Consider the following 19,740-nt stretch of genomic DNA (forward strand, 5'->3'; position numbering starts at 1 on the left):
TCAAACAGCTTGCAAATATAAGTATCTTAGTTTTAATTTTATTTTTTACTTTAATAACACTCCTACAATAGTCAGCACTCCATTTAACATGAGGGAGTAGTGGCAGAATAAAGTTTAAGTGAAGGTTACACAGCTAGTCCACGTAGCCCAAGAGATGTTGTCAGGAATGGAACATGGATTCCAAGTCTGTCCTGTTACCAGAAGACCAAACTTTCTTTCTAACACTCCCTACATACAACGCTACATAAACTACGAGAGAGGGGAAGGAAAAGAAATAAGTATTCACCAACTGCATTTCAATAGCAGGTATGATTCACTATGCTGATGGAAAAACAAAAATTAAAAAAATCCTCAAGTCTTCACCCTGCCAGCTCAAACAAGTTATGATGAATCTTCTGTGTTTCCCCAACCCTCGTCTCTCATCGTTCTGTAAAACCACCATCTGACACAGGAAGTGACTGCTGCTTCTTTCACTTAATAGCATACTATAGAATTGGACTGGAATTGATCTCATTTAATCATTACCTATATTGTGAAACGTATAAAAAATAATGTTGTACCACTACACCATGCAATTGTTTGTTTGTTTTTTTAATGTTTTCATTAATGTTTTTTCACTTCTATGAACACATCTCTTGACAACAAGGAATAGCTCAGACAACCTAGATGTTGAAAATTACTAGTTAGGAAGACTATGCTCTCAATAGCTTTAATACAGCTTCTTAACTATTAGAACAACTTTTTCAAAGTCAGTCCAGCTTCTATTCATAATTTTCTGAGAAAGCTCCTTGTTTTCCACTCTTACAATTTCTTTGCATGTGTCCTGTATTTGGAACATTTAGTTGTCATCCCTCCTTTACCTGAACCATTCATTTGCATTGTTTCATGTGTTCTAAATCAATGCTCTCTTTTGCTCTACATAGTTTTTCCTTTCATCCTATTTTTATGTAACTGCTTTCCATGTTTTTAATCTACATTTCTTTCCCTCTCTCTACTCATTAGGAACACAAAGGTCAACTCAAAGGTATTAAATTATGCTCTTTTGAAACATATCTAAGGAGAACGGTTATAAGTGATGAGCAAACACTGTCCAAACCACTGCAAGGACAGCTTTGAACATCTGCATTTTTAATGCACAATATGATGAAAAATGAGCAATCCATACCAGTTTTGTACAAGGAAGTCAACCAGATGGAGAGAGGTTTGGTCAGCAGTCCGGACTGCTAAATGAAGTGCTGTTTCACCTGGCTCCTAAACACATATAAATAGAAGTTAGATTTTTGTGTCTTACTTCTGCAAAGCTTATAATATCAGACCTATGGAGATATATGTCACTCTTTTACAACTTTTTCAACAGAAAAATATTAGGAAATTATGATGAAAACAGTTATTGCCTTTCTGATCTCTAAAAGACACCATGTGCTTCAAAGGAAGCGACATCACACTTTCTGAGATCATAGCCTTCTCAAAACCAGTCCTTTTTCCCAGCTGGATGGAATAATCCTGAGGGGCCTTTAACCATTTTAGTTACTAGTAATTAAAAGGGATCTTGTAAAGGAATACTGAGTGAATTTACAGTACTTGTTGCTTTATGATGCCTTGGTGAGCATCAAGCATAGCCACAACACTATTTCCTACAAAACCAGGGGGGAAAAAAAAAAAAAAAAATCACAAAAATCATAGTCCTACAAACATCAAATCTCTTACAGAATCACAGAATGGTTGAGGTTGGAAGGGACATGGGGAATTCATCTAGTCCAACACCCCTGCTCAAGCAGAGCCACCTAGAGCAGGCTGCCCAGGACCATGTCCAAATGTTTTCGAATATCTGCAGGGATGGAGACTCCACAACCTCCTTGAGCAACCTGTGCCAGTGGTCGGTCACCCTCACAGTAAAAAAGTGTTTCCTGATGTTCAGAGGGAACCTCCTGTGTTTCAGTCTGCGCCTATTGCCTCTGGTCCTGTTACTGGGCACCAGTGAAAAGAGCCTGGTTCTGTCGTCTTTGCACCCGCCCTTCGGGTATTTATATACATTGATGAGATCCTCCTGAGCCTTCTCTTCTTCAGGCTGAACAGTCCAAGATCTCAGCCTTTCCTCATACGTCAGGTGCTCCAAACACTTTGTGACCCTTCGTTGCACTCTCTGCAGCACGTCCAAGTCTCTCTTGTACTGGGGAGCCCAGAACTAGACACAATACTCCAGCTGTGGCCTCACCAGTGCTGAGTAGAGTGGAAGGATCACTTCCCTCAACCTGCTGGCAATACTTTGGCTAGTGCAGCCTGGGATACCATTGGCCACCTTTGCCACAAGGGCACACTGCTGGCTCATGTTCAACCTGGCATCCACCAGGAAACCCAGGTCTTTTTCTGCCAAGCTGATCTCCAGCTGGGTGGTTCCCAGCATTATATTGGTGCATGGGGTTGCTTCTCCCCAGATACAGGGCTTCCTTCTCCTTGTTGAACTTGAACTGAATCATACTTTATTTTCTATACATATAACATACGTATATGTTTAAAAGTTGCATAAGAAATTAATTTAAACCCAGATTTCATTAACTCCTATTGATCATAAAGGGCATTTAAAAAAAAAAGTATATTATGGTACATATATTTAGAATTAAAGTCACAACTTTTTAAAAAAACATGACTTTAATAAACATCAGAGAAAATTTACAGCGGAGAATACTGCTATAAATGTCCTGTCTGCAGACTACATTTCAGTTGGTGTTCATACCCTTCTAGGTATCACCAACTTTAATAGCTGAGAAACGCTAAGGAGCTAATTCTGTGGTAACTGCTCTGGATGACAAATATAGAAAGTTTACCTTGTAGTTAGAGAATTTGTAATGTGTTTCCATGATAAACACTCTGTGATATCTCAAGTGCCAAGACTATATTGAACTTATTCCCTCCACTTAATACAGACAGGCACTCTGTCCTTTGCCAAGTTAGCTATTTTCACAGAACTTGTTGAAAACATTCTCTGAGATCTCTCCAAGTTGGGTTCAATAGTAACAGGAAAAAACATTGCCAACCAAGTAGTTACACAGCATCAGTTACCTATAAAAACAGGTTATGTTGCTCTTGAGCAACATTTCTACCTGGATACTTGAGGTCAACCTGGACTATTTTTTTTGAAAAACTGTTACGGACTTCAGAACAAAGATCAAATATTCAGAACTTTATTAAAAAAAAACCCAAACCCCAAACTCTCTTCCTGGTTGAAAGAAATTGTATGTCTGTAAATGTTTCATCAGAAGCTGTGAAGGCATCAGATTTACTCTTTCCTCATACAGAGTAAACAGAGACTTGTATACAGTCAATGTGTTCCTTCAGCAACTACTTTAAAAGCAGATATGATACTGTCTGTGGTATCAGGTGACCCTGGGTTATAAAGTCTAGCCCTCTCTCTTTGGGCCTATTCCTAAAAGAAACTTACTGCAGAACAGGTGCTTTTCAACATACTATAGTTGCACCTAGAACAGTGTATGTTATTACTATTGCATTTCACACTCCTTTAGACCAACTGATGACAACAGATACAGTCGTCTTTTCCCTCCCCACAAGGATGCCATATTAAGGAAAGGAAGAAAAAACGCACCATTTTCATCTGTTATTTCTCTTGTTTTAGCATCTAAGGTAGCAGTCCCAGGTCCTGGACATTTTACAAATACACATTATTTAAAATACTCTGCTTTGTTTACCTGATAAGCTTACCTGTCCAGGCTCTAACAGTGGCTCCATTAGCTCTACCCCCTCTGCATAGACTTGAATTAGTGCAAGTAAATCCCTGGATTTGACAGCCTCAAGTAATTCATTCAGTTTAGCTGCTGCAGATGCACAAGTCTTCTTAGAGAACTTATGATCTACATATTTAGCAGTGATAAATTCTTTACGTGCAGTCCTGTGGGGTATGAAAGAGAGCTTGGTTTAGAAATTTTTAGAAAAATGGGTCAATTGCTTAAATTTAAAATCACCTTGCCAAACTCAGGACCTGAGAAGAAGAAAACTATCAGATAAAGAGTGTATTACTTACTATTATAATGCACATCTTTCTTGCAAACAAGCCCAAAATAAGGTACATATTCAATTTTACCCTGCCTTTGTTACATATGAAAATTACTCTGATACTGGGGACTAAGACCAAAGAAAAAACAAAGCCTGAAGTGTGATTTCTCATGGAAACATATCTACATGTTAAAAACAAGATAAGCATAAAAAACATGCTAAAAACAGAATAAAAGAAAAAATACTAAGTCAGCTAGAAAACAGCATAATAGGTTAAAAGGTCTTCTGTGGCAAAACCACGTGTTATGCTCTCTGTGTGACTCCTACACCAGGGAAAGGAAGAAAAACCTTGTTACCATCTCAGGACAGTACCTGAAGCTAGCATCATATAGTCCAACTTTGTTTATCACTTAAAGCTATACTACAAAACTCAGAAACATTCAAGATTCAAAATAATGAATCTTGAAAACCAAACTTAAAAGCTGAGATGGCTAGAAAGTGACTACATGACAAGAAACTCCACAGTTGGAGTAAAAAACCCCAGTCTGCTGCCATCCTAGCCCTCCTGTGGCTTGGTTACTCTTTAAGACATTTTACATCACATATATTCCACAGTAAACTTATTGTTAAAGAATTTAGAGATTCAAAACTTACATATCACTTGATGGACTGGGTTTAGGTGAAGGACTAGGTAAATTCCCTTCCATAATATCATTAAAACTAGTATTTCCTACATTCTTGGCCAGCTGCAATAAGAAGAAAAATAAAAATATATATATATATGAGGGTGGGTTTTCTGGGGGGTCTAACAGCAACCTAAAAATTGGACTACTAATGTGTATTTTCCACACTATTAATAAAAGATGGAACACACAGGACTGCAAAATTAAAGCATGATGATCACATTTAAACATAAAGCAATTAAAGATCTTTTTCAAGTATGAGTCCTATCATCCCAGAACTAATACAATAGACTTCACAGTCACAGCTCATTATTTGTATTTCAAGACAATCTGCCACCAGTATAGAAACAGAATGAGGAGCTAGCAGCATGAACACTGAAACAGTGCTAGTACGCTGATCAGGAAGTTACTTCTGGAAAGAAGCTCAGACCTACTGGGAAGTCATACTTAATAAAATCTGATTTAAATTAATAGTAACTTTGCAAACAAGATTTCAAAAAGAGCACTAGTGCTCATGTTAAACTTATACACAAATCCAGAATTGCCTTCTAACTTCTCTCAATTCTCCCATACAAAATTTCTGTGACAAGTGTCTTCTCACAGGCCAAACACAGCTGGGGAGATAAACCTGCTGTAACTGGGGGTTTTTGTTTGTATTTTTCTCCTTTTTTTTTTTTTTGTCACATCAAATTCCTTTCATAACTTTAATGTTGCAGGGTTTCTTCCATCAAATTAAAAGATTCATCCAACATTTTTCTGACAAAATTAGCAATGGTCATTCTCACTTGTCAAGTTAAATTAGCTTTCACTTTTTTTAATTACATGAGATTTTAGACTGTCCTGATTTAGGGACAAGATTAGCTAATAACAGACAATACTTTGATGGCACTAATCACAACTTATGTCAATATTCATTCTGCAAAACCTCAGGAAATGAACGTGAGAAGTGACAAGTAGTCAAAAGCATCAAGAATACATAATAGTAAAAACCCTCCTGTAAGATACATACAAAAATATGAAGATGACATTCTGCAAAACCCATACCTTGAAAAAAATTAACTGTAAATTATACATCTGAATGTTTCCTATAAACAGGTCAACATTTGACTAACAAAAAAAAAAAATCCAAATTAAAGAAACGTACCAAGAGTTCAGACGTTCCTAATTTGTCTAATTCCAAAGACTGGATTCGAGAAATATGGACACCCATTTCTCTATGTATTCCAGAACACTCAATGCAGGTTAAAATGCCCAAATTAGTTGACAACCATGTCGGATCTGTAGAATTGAAAAACAAAATATTTAATCAAAGTCCAAGAAAAGGTTTTCAATGATGGTAAGAAATCCCAATGTATTCTGAAAGGATTCCTCGTTTAATGTTTTAACAAATGGAAATAAATCTAAGAATATTCCATACTGTTCTCCAAACTGCAGTGCAAATTTAACCACAAATTGCAACCAAGGGAATTGAGATTTTCAGATTTAGGGACAGTCCCGAAGGCACTGAATTTAGTCTTATAAATCCATACTGAATGACCATATTTGAATACATTTAGGATTTGTTTCTTGTATAAAGAAGGTAAGACTTTTGTTTCCTGTTTTTAAAAGGAACAGATCTTCTAAATTCCACTGTTGGTAACCTCTGAAGTTTTAATCTTTACTTCTTAAACTTTAAATAGTCTTTCTTCATTAAAGATTAACCATAGCATTTTCCAATATGTAGAATTAGAGAAAATTTAAGGAATGCTGGCTACTCCAGCAAATTGAAAAAAAAACCAATACAAAAAACTGCTGTCATGGAGGAGATCTGCATGTAAGATTGGAATAGATCTTATACTACATAAAAAGCAAGACCAGTTTTTAAGGAAAACAAAAAGCTCCTGACATATTTTTTATACATACATGTCTTCAAATTAATCTCTTCCTTGATCTTAAATAGTAACTGATAAGGCATTAAGTCAAGAGTTTTACAGCAGCAAGCTGGGGTGCAGAAGTGAAGCTTAAAACTTCACCATAAATTAAAAGATGAATGAAAACGGTAATCCGAAGTTTCTGTAACTTCACATGATGAAATAACTGAATGAACCGATTCCAGGATTTGACATAATTATATTCCACTTTGTATTTTTATCTAGGTATTTCTTATTTGGATCAGTTCTACATCAGTAAGCATCTTCAAGATACATACTATCTACTCAGTTCCAAATGAACATCACCTTCTTGAAGTGTCTCTTTAGATGTGAAAGCTGTAACAGCTGCCAACTACCACATCGATTCAGTAGCTCTATGACAAGTTGAACTCTCAAGCTCTAAGCAACATACAACTGACCTGTAGCTCTGTACTTCTGAAGATAGAATCTGATAGGATTCCAACTCTGGGTCTCATTCTTTGCACAAGACTACTTACTCCACCTCTGAATATTTTTGGTACTGCAATTCCAGTAGCCTCATGCCAAGATAAAACCTCAGAGTAAGATCCTGGCCAGGTCAGTTTTTCCACAATCATTGTCTAAGCATTACTCACTTCTACTTAGTAGCATGCACAGGATCAGTGATGCCAAGCAACTTCCATTCAAGTGCAACAAGCATCTAGAGACAGTGCAACAAGAACAGTTCAAACTCCAGAGGGGCTTGAACTGCTGGAAGTAAGCACAGACAACACACAAAAATATTTTAGTGAATTAAATGGAACTAATGTATGAAAGTCATATTTGTTCTTTTAAAAACAGGTTGAAGACTGATCAACACACCATTTAGAAAATTAGTTTGCACTCTACAAACACTTCTTTAAAGAAATTACTTTGCTCCCAACACAAAGTTGATGACATGAACAAGTTGAGATACCTGGTGAGCCACAATCACAACAGACTTCATTTCCGGGTAATCTCTGTATGTCATCAATAATGGCTTTTGTCAGATCCTCTAAACTGTTTTCCCCTGTGCTCTGCTCTCCACGGAATGCCATATTTAATGCTTCTTCTTTGCTGTTAGTCAATACTGATATCCATCTAGCACAAGATAAAGACCTTAATGAAGATCTGCATTTGCAAATACAAGTTAATCTATAAACTGTAGAAAGATTGTCAGGAACAAAATATTAGTGGGAATATAAAGAAGGACTGTATTGTGGGAGAGACTGAGTGGGGGAAAAAGTCAGAGACAGGAAGGAAAGGTTTGAGAAAAGGTAAGTAAGAATGAGAAAAGACAAAAAGTCTTAATTCTAAAGTCCCTTTGGTAAACAATTTTAAAGCCAAAGCAGTACAGTTCTCAGGTTCCTCAAATAAGCAGAAGCTGTGGAAGAGAAAGGGTGCAATTAAGCTCCTGTAAATTTAACTGCTTTAAAAGTTGGTGCCCAAGATCTTCCTTAAGTCTCTCCCATTATTAAAGGAGAAAATTATAACCACTACTTTCTCCAGTGTGCATCTCTCTCTTCATAGAGGAGACAGCAGGCACATTTTTGAATGTGTTGATGTCTAGTTGCCTTTCAAAATGCAGGTCTCAGTGCACTAATCAGAGTCAGACTGTAATGTCCAAATTAATGAAAATTGCCATGGCAACAAATGGGGTAAAGAAGAGAAGATGGCAGGAGAGTAACAACATTGATAGCCAACATAAAATTTTTAAGAGCAACTGCTGACTGGAACAAATCAAGACTCTTTAATGATACTTCAGGCAGCAGTTTTCCCTGTATCCCCAACCACTCTGCAAGTTTTTGTTTACACAATAATGTTTTAATTAAAAACAAAAAAACCCTCTCAGTCACTGCTACCCTGCAGGTGGAAGTAAAGAGGGGAAAGCAGTTACGCTAAGGACCAGCACATTGCAGATGCAGTGTTGCCTAATTTAGAAAAAGATCAAGTTAAAAAAAAAAAAATCCTCCCAGGTATAGTGATTTTAGATGTTTTTAGATCTACTGCAACTAAAACCTAAAAGATTTCCGTGTAAAAAACATGTAAATTGGCAGTGTTCTTAATCCATCTCCTGTTTACAATATCCCAATTATCCGCAATCATCAATCTTATAAAATGTGCTAAAATGGCTAAGGTCATCTAAACAAACTACAGATTGAAATTCATGAATTCTCACTGAAATAATAATGCAGAGACAAACTTTAAAGGATTTCAGAGGGAAATTTATGTATATAATCTTGCAATACAGATTTAGAGCCTGAACAGGTATATGAGCACTGTATATTATATACTTCAGACACATATGTTTTTTAAATTTTTACGGGCAGAGAATAATCTGGGAACTTGTACTTAAAAGAAAATGCGTAAAAAATATTGAAAAAATCAACCTTAAAAATAAAAGAAATTGAAAACTTGAAAACAAATTTGCTCCATAGTTCACATGCTGAAAACAATATTTACATTAATCTCTCTCTCTCTAGTTATACGATAAAATACAGGAACCCACACTAGATGGCATTCTTCTGCAATTTTTCTGATGAAATCCAATGTTATTAAAAAAATAAGAAGCGGCAGTATCTTGCTTCTAATATTATAGTAATGTTTGGTTAAACACACAGAGTAATCATTAAACTCAGACAGACAACATTTATTCTGACATTTGTTGACAATTTTTTTCAGGGTTACAATTTGATTAGTTTGTTAAAAAGGCAGAATTTGAATAAAACTCAACTATGCGGTAACAATTAAAAAATTATTAGATGCAATTAAAATACACACAACATGACTGAGCCAGCTGTTAGTTTGATACAGATTTTCACATTACGAGTTTCTAAACTGTAAGAGCAATAACTTATTTTGGTTGCATTTCCTTAGCTAGAAGGAACCCACTGTCCAAGGCTGCATGTCATTGGTGTCACCTGTGAGACAGTCAAAGCAAGAAGCACCACAGCATCAGCTCTTCCCAGTCATCAGCACAAGGCCCGTTTAACACAAGCATAACAACAGACACATTCTTAATGACTGCTGCTATTTATACAAGAAGTGCCCAGTTGGTCGCCAGGCCTTCCTGCCAGGCTCTACACTCAAAAATAAACAATTCAAATCAGTAAATACAGTACATTAATTCAATGTCAATAGTTTATAAAAACTGCCTTATGACTGCTGTTCTTCCTCTTTTTTCTTATCTGTACTAGTCTTTTTTTTTTTTCTTCCCTTTTTCTAAAAATGTATTTGCTTTATTTCTCAATACCACCAGTGTCAAGACAACAGTCAAAAAGCTGCTGGTAATACTTTGTAGTGTTCTTTCAAATAATTTAAAAATTACTCAAGTCTTACAGAATTGCTTTGTCTTCTATCTAATACAGTAAGACAGGTTGTCCAATCTTCTACTACACTTCTTTTTCTGGAACTCAGCAGTTTCTTATGATCCTTTAAGCCATTTTGTTTGCTGGAGATTCCCAGTTTTGAAGAAACTCATGAGGCTACACAAAAATCTGTCATCATGGGTGACTTCTGGATCCAATGAAGGAAACAGAAGTATTCATTAATCTCAGATGGATCAGACTTTCACTCAGATTCCTCTTATTTTTCTTCAGTATTTCTAAGCCAATAAAAGTAATCTCATCCCCATGTGTTCTCCCCAAGAATAACAACCAGTCTAATAGGGTTTTTGGTTTGCAATAAAAAAATTTATCTCTGTTTTTTTCTGACAATCGCTATTGCAACATTGATGTTTCCAGGTAAATGCATAAACAGAACAAGAATAGCATATTTTTCAAATATTCAGAAACAACTTTTTTGTACAGAAGCAGCAACAGATAGTATCAAGACCTTCCAACTCAGCCTTCCCAAAGTAAAAAAATGACTGAAGACTGTTGCTAAACACTAGACTGAAGTTAGATGCGTGTTTCTTCATAGCAAAATTTCTGAATGTAGCTTTGTTTATAATCCAGGTGTTTCCTACAGAAATGAATATACTCTTGACCTTCAAAAAGAGGGTAGAAAAGAACTAAAAGGTCGTGTGCGGAGTATGTTTGGCCCTATCCACAATTATCAAAAAGTAGAAAGCATCTATTATTGTGTATGTTAAAAAAAATAAATCTAGTTATTTTAGAGATCTGAGGTTATGTTTCTCATGATATACATATAATTATATATACACACACGCACACATAGACACACTTCCCCCCCACCCAGCACACACTGTACACTATCTACAAGAGAAACTAATAATCCACTGAGAATTTTGAAGGACAGTCAAGCAGCAATTAAAGGTCAACAGACAGCTGGCCGGATAAAAATCAAGAAATGCACTGGACTAAAGGAAATGTTTGAGAGGAAGCAGTAATAAACCTATAACAGAATGTAGGCTTCAGCGATTTGTATTTTAAACCATCTGCTTTTTAAAATTATTTTTATAAGTTGTTCGAGGATCTATTTATGGAAGCAGTTTAAAATGATCACTAGGGATATGTATGCAAGGTCAGTTAAACTAGAGTATAAAGAAATGAATCTTGCTTTTTTCTCTATTCAGATGTGAGTCTGGAAGGAAAGCGATTTGAAAATCTGTTTATGCATTTATTTTTCAATTGGTGCACAAAGAAAAAAAGACAGAACAGAGGCAGCACTAAAACTCAGTGGACAAAACACAAGATGGAGAAGAAAGGGTCAAGAGAGGCACACATATACAAGTCAAGTGGAAATTGGAACAAGAGGATGACAACTCTAACCAAGGAGCTACATCACATAGTTCCTGCACAACACTTAAATCAAGAAGGTTGGAAGTCAAAGGGTGCTTTTTGAATGACACCTTAGATAATAAAGCTGTTTGGGACCTACTCAGTGGCTGCACAAGAAAAACAAAACATTTGGTTATATTGTAGTTTTTCATCAACACATTAACAGTCATTCTGGTTCATGAACTTCAATTAACTACAGATATTGCAGAAATTTTCCTAAATATTAAAGAAAGTAAGTTTCCATATATACCATTACTTGGGTCACTTAAGTAACTTTCTGAAACAGAACACTTGTCTGAGTAACATTACAATGCCTTTTTGTTGGTGGCCTACAGTGCCAATACAGGCAAAATACACTTAGCTTCTATTAGTTTGTCTGCATGTATTCCAACACTTGGATGCAACTAATGTCTCTTTAGCTAAATGAAACTTTTGAAACTTGCAACAACATAAAAATACTACACTCCACTCTACACTGCACTGGTGCGGCCCCACCTTGAGTACAGTGTGCAGTTTTGGGCACCTCAGTATAAGAAGGACATCAAACTATTAGAGGGTGTCCAGAGCAGGGTGACCAAGAAGGTGAAAGACCTCAAGGACAAGACTTATGAGGAGCAGCTGAGGTCACTTGGTTTGTTCATGTTGGAGAAGAGAAGGCTGAGGGGTGACCTCATCGCAGTCTGCAACCTCCTCAAGGGGGTCAGCGGAGAGGGACGTGCTGATCTCCTCTCTCTGGTGACCAGTGATAGGACACAAGGAAATGGAACAAAGCGGAATCAGGGGAAGTTCAGGTTGGACATTAGGAAAAGGTTCTTCACCGAGAGGGTGGTCAGTCACTGGAACAGGCTCCCCAGGGAAGTGGTCACGGCACCAAGCCTGTCAGAGTTCAAGGAGCATCTGGATGACACTCCCAGTCATATGGTTTAGTTTCAGGTAATCCTGTGAGGAGCAGGGAGTTGGACTCAATGATCCTTATGAGTCACTTCCAACTTGAGATATTCTATGATTCTATGATTCTGTATTCTAGTACAAGTCACTTTCTCAGCCACTAGACTAAAGTGATAAACCAGACTTCAGTGGTAAACAAATGGTAACTATGCTTCTAATGGGAAGCAAAAACAGCCTGGAGTTTCAAAAGAGTCCAACAGGCAGCCAGTTAAACTAAATTTACTGACCTGCCAATCAGAAGTAGTATGTTACTAACGTATTCTCCCCCTACCTTTCTCATGCATTAAGACAAAAAAAACCCAAACCAAAACAAAACACACTTCACCTTTTAAAGCAACAAATACAGTAAAAACTAATCTATGAAATATACACAAAAACTTATGACTCATCAAGTGCATTACTGATCAGAAATAAGAGTCTTTTATCTTGACTGAGAAAATTACTGAAATAATTAAGTTCCAGAATGAATGCAGTAAGCATGACTAGCAAGTCAGCTTTGTGTTCTAAGAGTCAACATAAAGCTGTGGGAGATTCTGGAAGGAAATAGCTGCATGACAAAGAACTCTCCGGCCTTCTCATTTCACCCATGCCTCCCAACGCTGAACTCTCAATGCCATTGCCTCCCAACACTACCAAACAACAGAAATACCCTACAAACATTCCCTGTACCTTTAAAATACACAGTCTTCCATTGGAATATGGACATGTAACAAAAGAGCACAACAGTCCTGAAGAATGAGGCAGCCTGGAAAGCTCAGGCTTGCTGCCCTCTTCACTAGTAACTTTATTCCTAGAATTGTCAAGTGATGAGCATTAGATTGTAATGTTCTGCACAACACACATTTGATGACACCAAGAGAAATATTCAGGAGGAAAAAAGTGGTACATGGTTTTTAGGATAAGAAGTAGTTTCGATGTAGCAGGAAGAAAGATTGTTTTAAAGGAAACATGCATTAATGAAGCAAGTTACTGGATTCTGAAATAGACACATCTCAGATCTGCTTTGCTCTTTATTCTAGGCCTACAGTAGAAAAGATGCATTAGCTGTAAATATTTTCTGTGTGTTATATGGACATCTTTTATCTATTTATTATTTTAAATTTAAAGGAAAAGTAGGATTCAGGAGGAAAAGGAGTAACTGCAGAAGAGGGCTGACACAGAAGATTTAAGAATTTAAAATATTTCATTTGAATCCTAATAACCTGATCTACTATATCATGCCAAGCAACTGCACACAAACCCATGTGCTGGCAGGGTACACAATCTGTATGGGTTTTTGGTTCATTGGGTTGTGGTTTTGTTATAATTTTACAAGGTTATCAGAGAGCCCTGTAGCATGACACAAAATAGTTTACATTGATAGATTCACAACAGTAGAAAAAACAGACAGTAGGCACTAATTCTGCATTAACTGAGAAAACTATTTCCACTGTTATGTGTGATTTTATACACCTCTATTGGCAAAATAAACTTGAAAAAATGTAAACATTCTTACGCTACGTATTCCTGTTCATCTTCTGCTTGAAAGTGGTATGTTCTATTATCTGAAATAAATAAAATACATATTTTCATTTGGCACATGATAAATTTTAAAATATCAACATATTTGTTATGAAAACCTGTTTGGCAACTAAAGCCTTTAAGAGCAATTGCTCTTAACCAGCAACATTAATACTTTATTCATAGCTATGAAAAACAATTCTAAAAAAACAGAGAAAGATGGAAATTTTTAATTTTGATTTACACCAAATGTACGTATTTCAAAAGTCTCATGTTTAGAAATATTAAAGAAAAATAAGCACATGAATCAAATTTTGCCCTTCTGAAGTCACATCTAAAACATAAGTAGCAGAAAAGGGCAACATGACTTTGTTCCTATTACACACTTTTCCCTCCGTTTGGGTTAAACTTCTTTTCACTAACCGAAGGATGAGCTATGAACTGGGTATTATCCCTCACTGTAATTGTGACTGTCCTTGTAAAGATAGAATGTTGGAATTGTTCGTTGTTTAATACTATATATGTAAAGACTGAAAACAATAAGTTGACTCATCAACTTCAAAAGTGTTTTTAAAAAACAGGCGGGATACAAATATCTGCTATACAAGAACAAAATAGGAAGAAGGGAAATCACAGGAGCTTTAATGCTGAGAAGACAAGTCACTACCAATTTTAGACAAACAGAAGCATATTGTAAAAGGAGGATAAGAGAACAAGAGAAACTGGGTTCTTCTTGCCTTCCTCAACCCCACATATAGCACTCAAAAAGCAGAACAGACAATGAAGGAAAACCAAGATGAGGCCAAAAGTCTCTTCCATTTCCTAGTGGATATAGCTTACGCATGTTCCACTAAGCTGCTAAACATCTCTCTGAACTTAGGTGAACAGCACGTATGCTGCATTTCATGGTTGTCATAAACGAACGGTATTTATGTCACACATACACACAAAAAAGGTTCTTTATTCATTTGTCCATTCAACCCATGTTCAAAACTAGAGGGATCTGAACACTCGTGAGGCGCTGCATGTTTCTGGAGACAAACTTGAATTTTGAACTGTAGCCTTATTTTTACTCAAAGTATCTTGTAATGACATTTTTAGAAATCCCACATAATGCAAGATGGTACTAAATTTGCTACATACGTGATATTAAATCAAAAGACTTCTTATCTTCAGCATTTGGCTTCACCTGGCAGGTCAATAAATTCAGTTTAGCTGGTTGCCTGTTGGACTAAAAAGAAAATTTATTTTACTTTAAAAATGTCTTGATTTACGATTAGGTTTTCTTTCTGGGGAGTGGGCACATATGATATTTACTTAAAGCATGGGCATGCATATATGTACACCCTCAAAACGCTTGAGACTAGCATGACTTCGTCTGACTTGGTCTGTCAGAAAGGACAGATTGCTAAATCTAAACAAAATTAAGTTATTAATTTAATTAAAAATTATTAAATTATTAATGAAATTTTAAATCTTCAAGACAATTCTTCCTGATTATTTGAAAGGGATTGAAGGAATTAAAGGAATAAACCTTAATTTAGAATACGCTAATACTGAAGTTTTTTATTGTATTTCATAAACAATGGTAAAACTATCATGCAATTTTTCATTATAGCATGCCCATATTCCAATTTTCCACCCATTTTAAATGAATCAAAAATATAAACCTAAAACTTTAAAAGGGAAGTGGGAAGCTGGAGATCTGGAGTTTCAGAACTTGGAATAAATACAGTTACTAACATTCTCTGCTGTAATTAGGTTACTTAAGACATGATAACTAAATGTGTCTTCGAAGTATTTTGCGGTTATACAGGTTTAACAGAAACCATAGAGATACTGAATTAAAGTTACTACAGCTGGCAGATACAAACTGAACGTGAGATGTCAGTTATCAGTAAATACTTCTGAACTGAGCTTTGGAAATTGTTCATGTTAGAAATTGTAAACTAAATATAAAAGTAATGCAAAACCAGCAAACAAAAAAAAAATCTTGAAGTGCATTTCCCACATTGTCAAATGTTTGTCAGAACAAGCTCATGAACACAGTATTTTTGACACTTAAGGAGCAACAATTCCTTGAAGTAGTAAATATGCAATTGGAGTCTCAGTTTTCAAAGTTTAGTCTTGAACAGACTGTCACGATCTGAACTTCTCATCATTGAAAACAAGAAAATTACTTTCTTCTTGGCATTGCAACAGAAAAGAGCAAATGGACTGCTTTTACACAGCTACAAACAAGAAAAGGAAATCTACAGTCAATAGTGCAATTCCAAGAATTCTAAATTGCCAAGTCTTGAGCTTGACAATAAATGATTTTTTTTTTTTTTAAAAAAAAGGTGATAACTGAACCATTACTAACCTAGGTATAAATAATTTCACTAAATGAGTCTTCAAAGGAGGTGAGGATATCTTCCTAGCCATTAAAAAACCCAACACTCCAGCACAAAATGTAGTAACTTCCCTTTAACTTACTTAAGGTAGGTAGTTAACTTTAGACCCTGATACTCATGGCCACCACTGGGATTTGGGGCAAAGGGGAAAAAAGGCTGATGAAATGGGACCATCTCCTTTAACAAGAGTAACAGAAGTTACTCGTTTGCAACAAGTTTGTGTCATACTGCCACAAGACAGTTTTAGGACTGCCTCCACCATGATAATGTTGTTGCTTCCACATGATTTAGGATTCCTAGGAAGATACTTCAGATATATGCCCAATTCCCAGAACTTACTATGATCAAAACTTCCCAAAATTTCACACTTTTAGTTGAAAGCACTCAAAATGTTAACACATTTACTCATCTGTCAGACTCTATCAATAACATCTAACATCAAACACTTCCAAGTTTCCAAATTATGTGCTTCACAGATATACCATAACAATCCTTCTGAGCAAAACCAGTTGAAGTATTAATTGAAAAGTCTGTTCAATATATTTGCCGTTTTCTTATCAAACTTTTGATTTAATACTTAAACATATTTATCAACTGTCATAAGCTATAGCAGTGGGAAAAAAAATAAGAAAAATTTTAGAAGGCTAAAGAAGAGTTCACTTACTTCATACAGTCCACAGGAAGTTTTGAAATTAATTCCAAACTAGCCTTTATTCTCATTTTCTCACTCTGATTAGTTGAACAATTTTATTTTTTTTACAAAATGAATGTGTAGGCATTAAAATGTTTTAAACAGTTAACAACCTATGTGGGAATAAAACATCTGTAATACAGACATCTATGTATGAGCTAGGTACTGGTCTTCCAGTACAGTCAACAGCCAGAATTGAGTTTATAACAAGACATCTGACCAAACCTACCCAGACTCCTTTGACTACATTGACCAGCTCTCCAGTGGCGAAGAGAGGAGTCTACACGATCTTGCTCTGATGCAGACAGCTACACCGTAGATGCTTCATTTTATTCAGATTAATAAAACATCAAGGGCAGCAAGAAAAGCTTCTATAGGTATGTCGGTGATAAAAGGAAGACTAGGGAAAATGCAGGCCCTCTCCAGAAGGAAACAGGAGGCCTGGTTACCTGGGACATGGAGAAGGCTGAGGTACTCGACGACTTTTTTTGCCTCAGTCTTCACCTGCAAGTGCTTTGGCCACACTGCCCAAGTCACAGAAGGCAAAGGCAGGGACTGGGAGAATGAAGAACCACCCGCTGTAGGAGAAGATCAGGTCTGAGACCATCTAAGGAACCTGAAGATGCACAAGTCCATGGGACCCGATGAGATGCATCTGTGGGTCCTGAGGGAACTGGCAGGTGAAGTGACTAAGCCACTATCCATCATATTTGAGAAGTCGTGGCAGTCCGGCAAAGTTCCCACTGACTGGAAAAGGGGAAACATAACCCCTATTTTTAAGAAGGGAGAAAAGGAAGACCCGGGGAACTACAGGTCAGTCTCACTTCAGTGGCCGGCAATATCATGGAGCAGATCCTCCTGGAAACTATGCTAAGGCACATGGAAAATAAGGAGGTGATTGGTGACAGCCAACGTGGCTTCACTAAGAGCAAAAAATTTGGTGGCCTTCTACGACAGGATTACAGCTTTGCTGGATAAGGAAAGAGCAACAGATGTAATCTACCTGGACTTGCACAAAGCATTTGGCACTGTCCCACACAACACCCTTGTCTCTAAATTGGAGAGACATGGATGTGATGGATGGACCACTCGGTGGATACGGAATTGGCTGGATGGTCACACTCAGATTTGCGGTCAGCAGCTTGATGTCCAAATGGAAACCAGTGACAAGTGGTGTTCCTCAGGGGTTGGTATTGGGACCGGCGCTGTTTAACATTTGTCAGTGACATGGGCAGTGGGATTGAGGGCAACCTCAAAAAGTTCACTGACAACACCAAGCTGTGTGGTGCGGTCAACACGCCTAAGGGAAGGGATGCCATCCAGAGGGACCTTGACAGGCTTGAGATGTGGGCCCATGTGAACCCCATGAAATTCAACAAGGCCAAGTGCAAGGTCCTGCACATGGGTCGGGGCAATACCAAGCACAGTTACAGGCTGGGCAATGAGTGGATTGAGAGCAGCCCTGTGGAGAAGGACTTGGGGGTATTAATGGATAAAAAAGTGAGTATGAGCCAGCAACATGCGCTTGCAGTCCAGAAAGCCAACCGTATACTGGTCTGCATCAAAAGAAGTGTGGCCAGCAGGTCGAGGGAGGTGATTCTCCCCCTCTACTCTGCTCTCGTGAGACCCCACCTGGAGTACTGCATCCAGCTCTGGGGCCCCCAACATAAGGAAGACATGGACCTGCTCAAGTGGGTCCAGAGGAGGGCCATGAAGATGATCAGGGGCTGGCGCACCTCCCCTATGAGGAAAGCCCGAGAGAGTTGGGATTGTTCAGCTTGGAGAAGAGAAGGCTTTGGGGAGACCTTATAGCAACCTTCCAGCACCTAAAGGGAGCCTACGTGAAAGATGAGGAGGGACTTTTTATCAGGGAGTGTAGCGACAGGAGAAGGGGTAACGGTTTTAAACTGAAAGAAAGAGGGTAGATTTAGCTTAGATGTGAGGAAGAAATTCTTCACTGAGGGTGGTGAGACACTGGAACTGGTTGCCCAGTGAAGTTGTGGATGCCCCCTCTCTGGAAGTGTTCAAGGCCAGGCTGGATGGGGCTTTGAGCAACCTGGTCTAGTGGAAGGTGTCCCTGCCCATGGCAGGGGGGTTGGAATGAGATGATCTTTAAGGTCTCTTCCAAACCAAACCATTCTATGATTCTATGAATCACATCCCATATCTCAAAGGTATAGTAAGAACAGCTGTACTGCTCCATTTAACCTGAAGCACTGTTCCCACTAGTGGTCAGCAGCAGACAATCAGGAAAAATTTTAACAGAGCAAGTGTAAGAATACTTTTGCAAGTCAGTCTCCAGCTTCTGACAATCCACAGAACTTCAACAGTTAAAACCAGAATTGGCATCTTTTTTGTAATAGCAGATTAACACCAACAGATTCACTAGGAAAGGATAATGTTATTATTTTAATAAAAAGGTATAAAAATAACTTACCGTTGCATGTGATATGGTAAGAATTCCATTTTTAACAGTGCACTTTCTTCTTTGCCATACTTTCCTTAACCTGCATAAGAACATCAACAACAACAAATTCAGTAACTAGACACATTTTGAAAACACATGTTAATCCCATTAACATTTTGAGAAGATTAGCCTTGAGCAACAAACAGGTACAGTAAAAATTTTACTAAATTTTTACTAAAAGTAACTTGGAAATTTATGAGAGGTCTTAATCACCTTTTAGAGACTTATAAAGACAATAGCTTTCTTTTTAATATGACTTTTTTTTTTTTTTTTTACAATTGCTTGTCATGCTTTATATATATTTATACTATATTAAATTCAGATCTGTGTTCAGATTTGAACTGTGAAATTCTTGAGTACTTGTGGCACATGCATTAGGAGAATGTGCCTTAAGCACCCAC

At 37.2% G+C, this 19,740-nt stretch overlaps 1 protein-coding gene across 4 annotated transcripts in view; it reads right to left on the minus strand.

Annotated features, from left to right (window-relative positions):
- The window catches only part of ASAP1 (ArfGAP with SH3 domain, ankyrin repeat and PH domain 1), a 191,763-nt gene that overhangs the window by 33,814 nt on the left and 138,209 nt on the right, over window positions 1–19,740 (minus strand). For all 4 annotated transcript variants that reach the window (XM_052787460.1, XM_052787462.1, XM_052787459.1 and 1 more), the window contains 8 exons: window positions 19,310–19,379; window positions 14,932–15,019; window positions 13,784–13,832; window positions 7,536–7,699; window positions 5,836–5,969; window positions 4,663–4,754; window positions 3,718–3,904; window positions 1,166–1,251 (listed from right to left, as the gene is read on the minus strand). In XM_052787460.1, the coding sequence (XP_052643420.1) occupies window positions 1,166–1,251; window positions 3,718–3,904; window positions 4,663–4,754; window positions 5,836–5,969; window positions 7,536–7,699; window positions 13,784–13,832; window positions 14,932–15,019; window positions 19,310–19,379 (870 nt within the window). The remainder of the gene's footprint in view (window positions 1–1,165; window positions 1,252–3,717; window positions 3,905–4,662; window positions 4,755–5,835; window positions 5,970–7,535; window positions 7,700–13,783; window positions 13,833–14,931; window positions 15,020–19,309; window positions 19,380–19,740) is intronic.

This window comes from Harpia harpyja, chromosome 5 (genome assembly GCF_026419915.1).
Source record: "Harpia harpyja isolate bHarHar1 chromosome 5, bHarHar1 primary haplotype, whole genome shotgun sequence".
NCBI classification, from domain to species: domain Eukaryota; kingdom Metazoa; phylum Chordata; class Aves; order Accipitriformes; family Accipitridae; genus Harpia; species Harpia harpyja.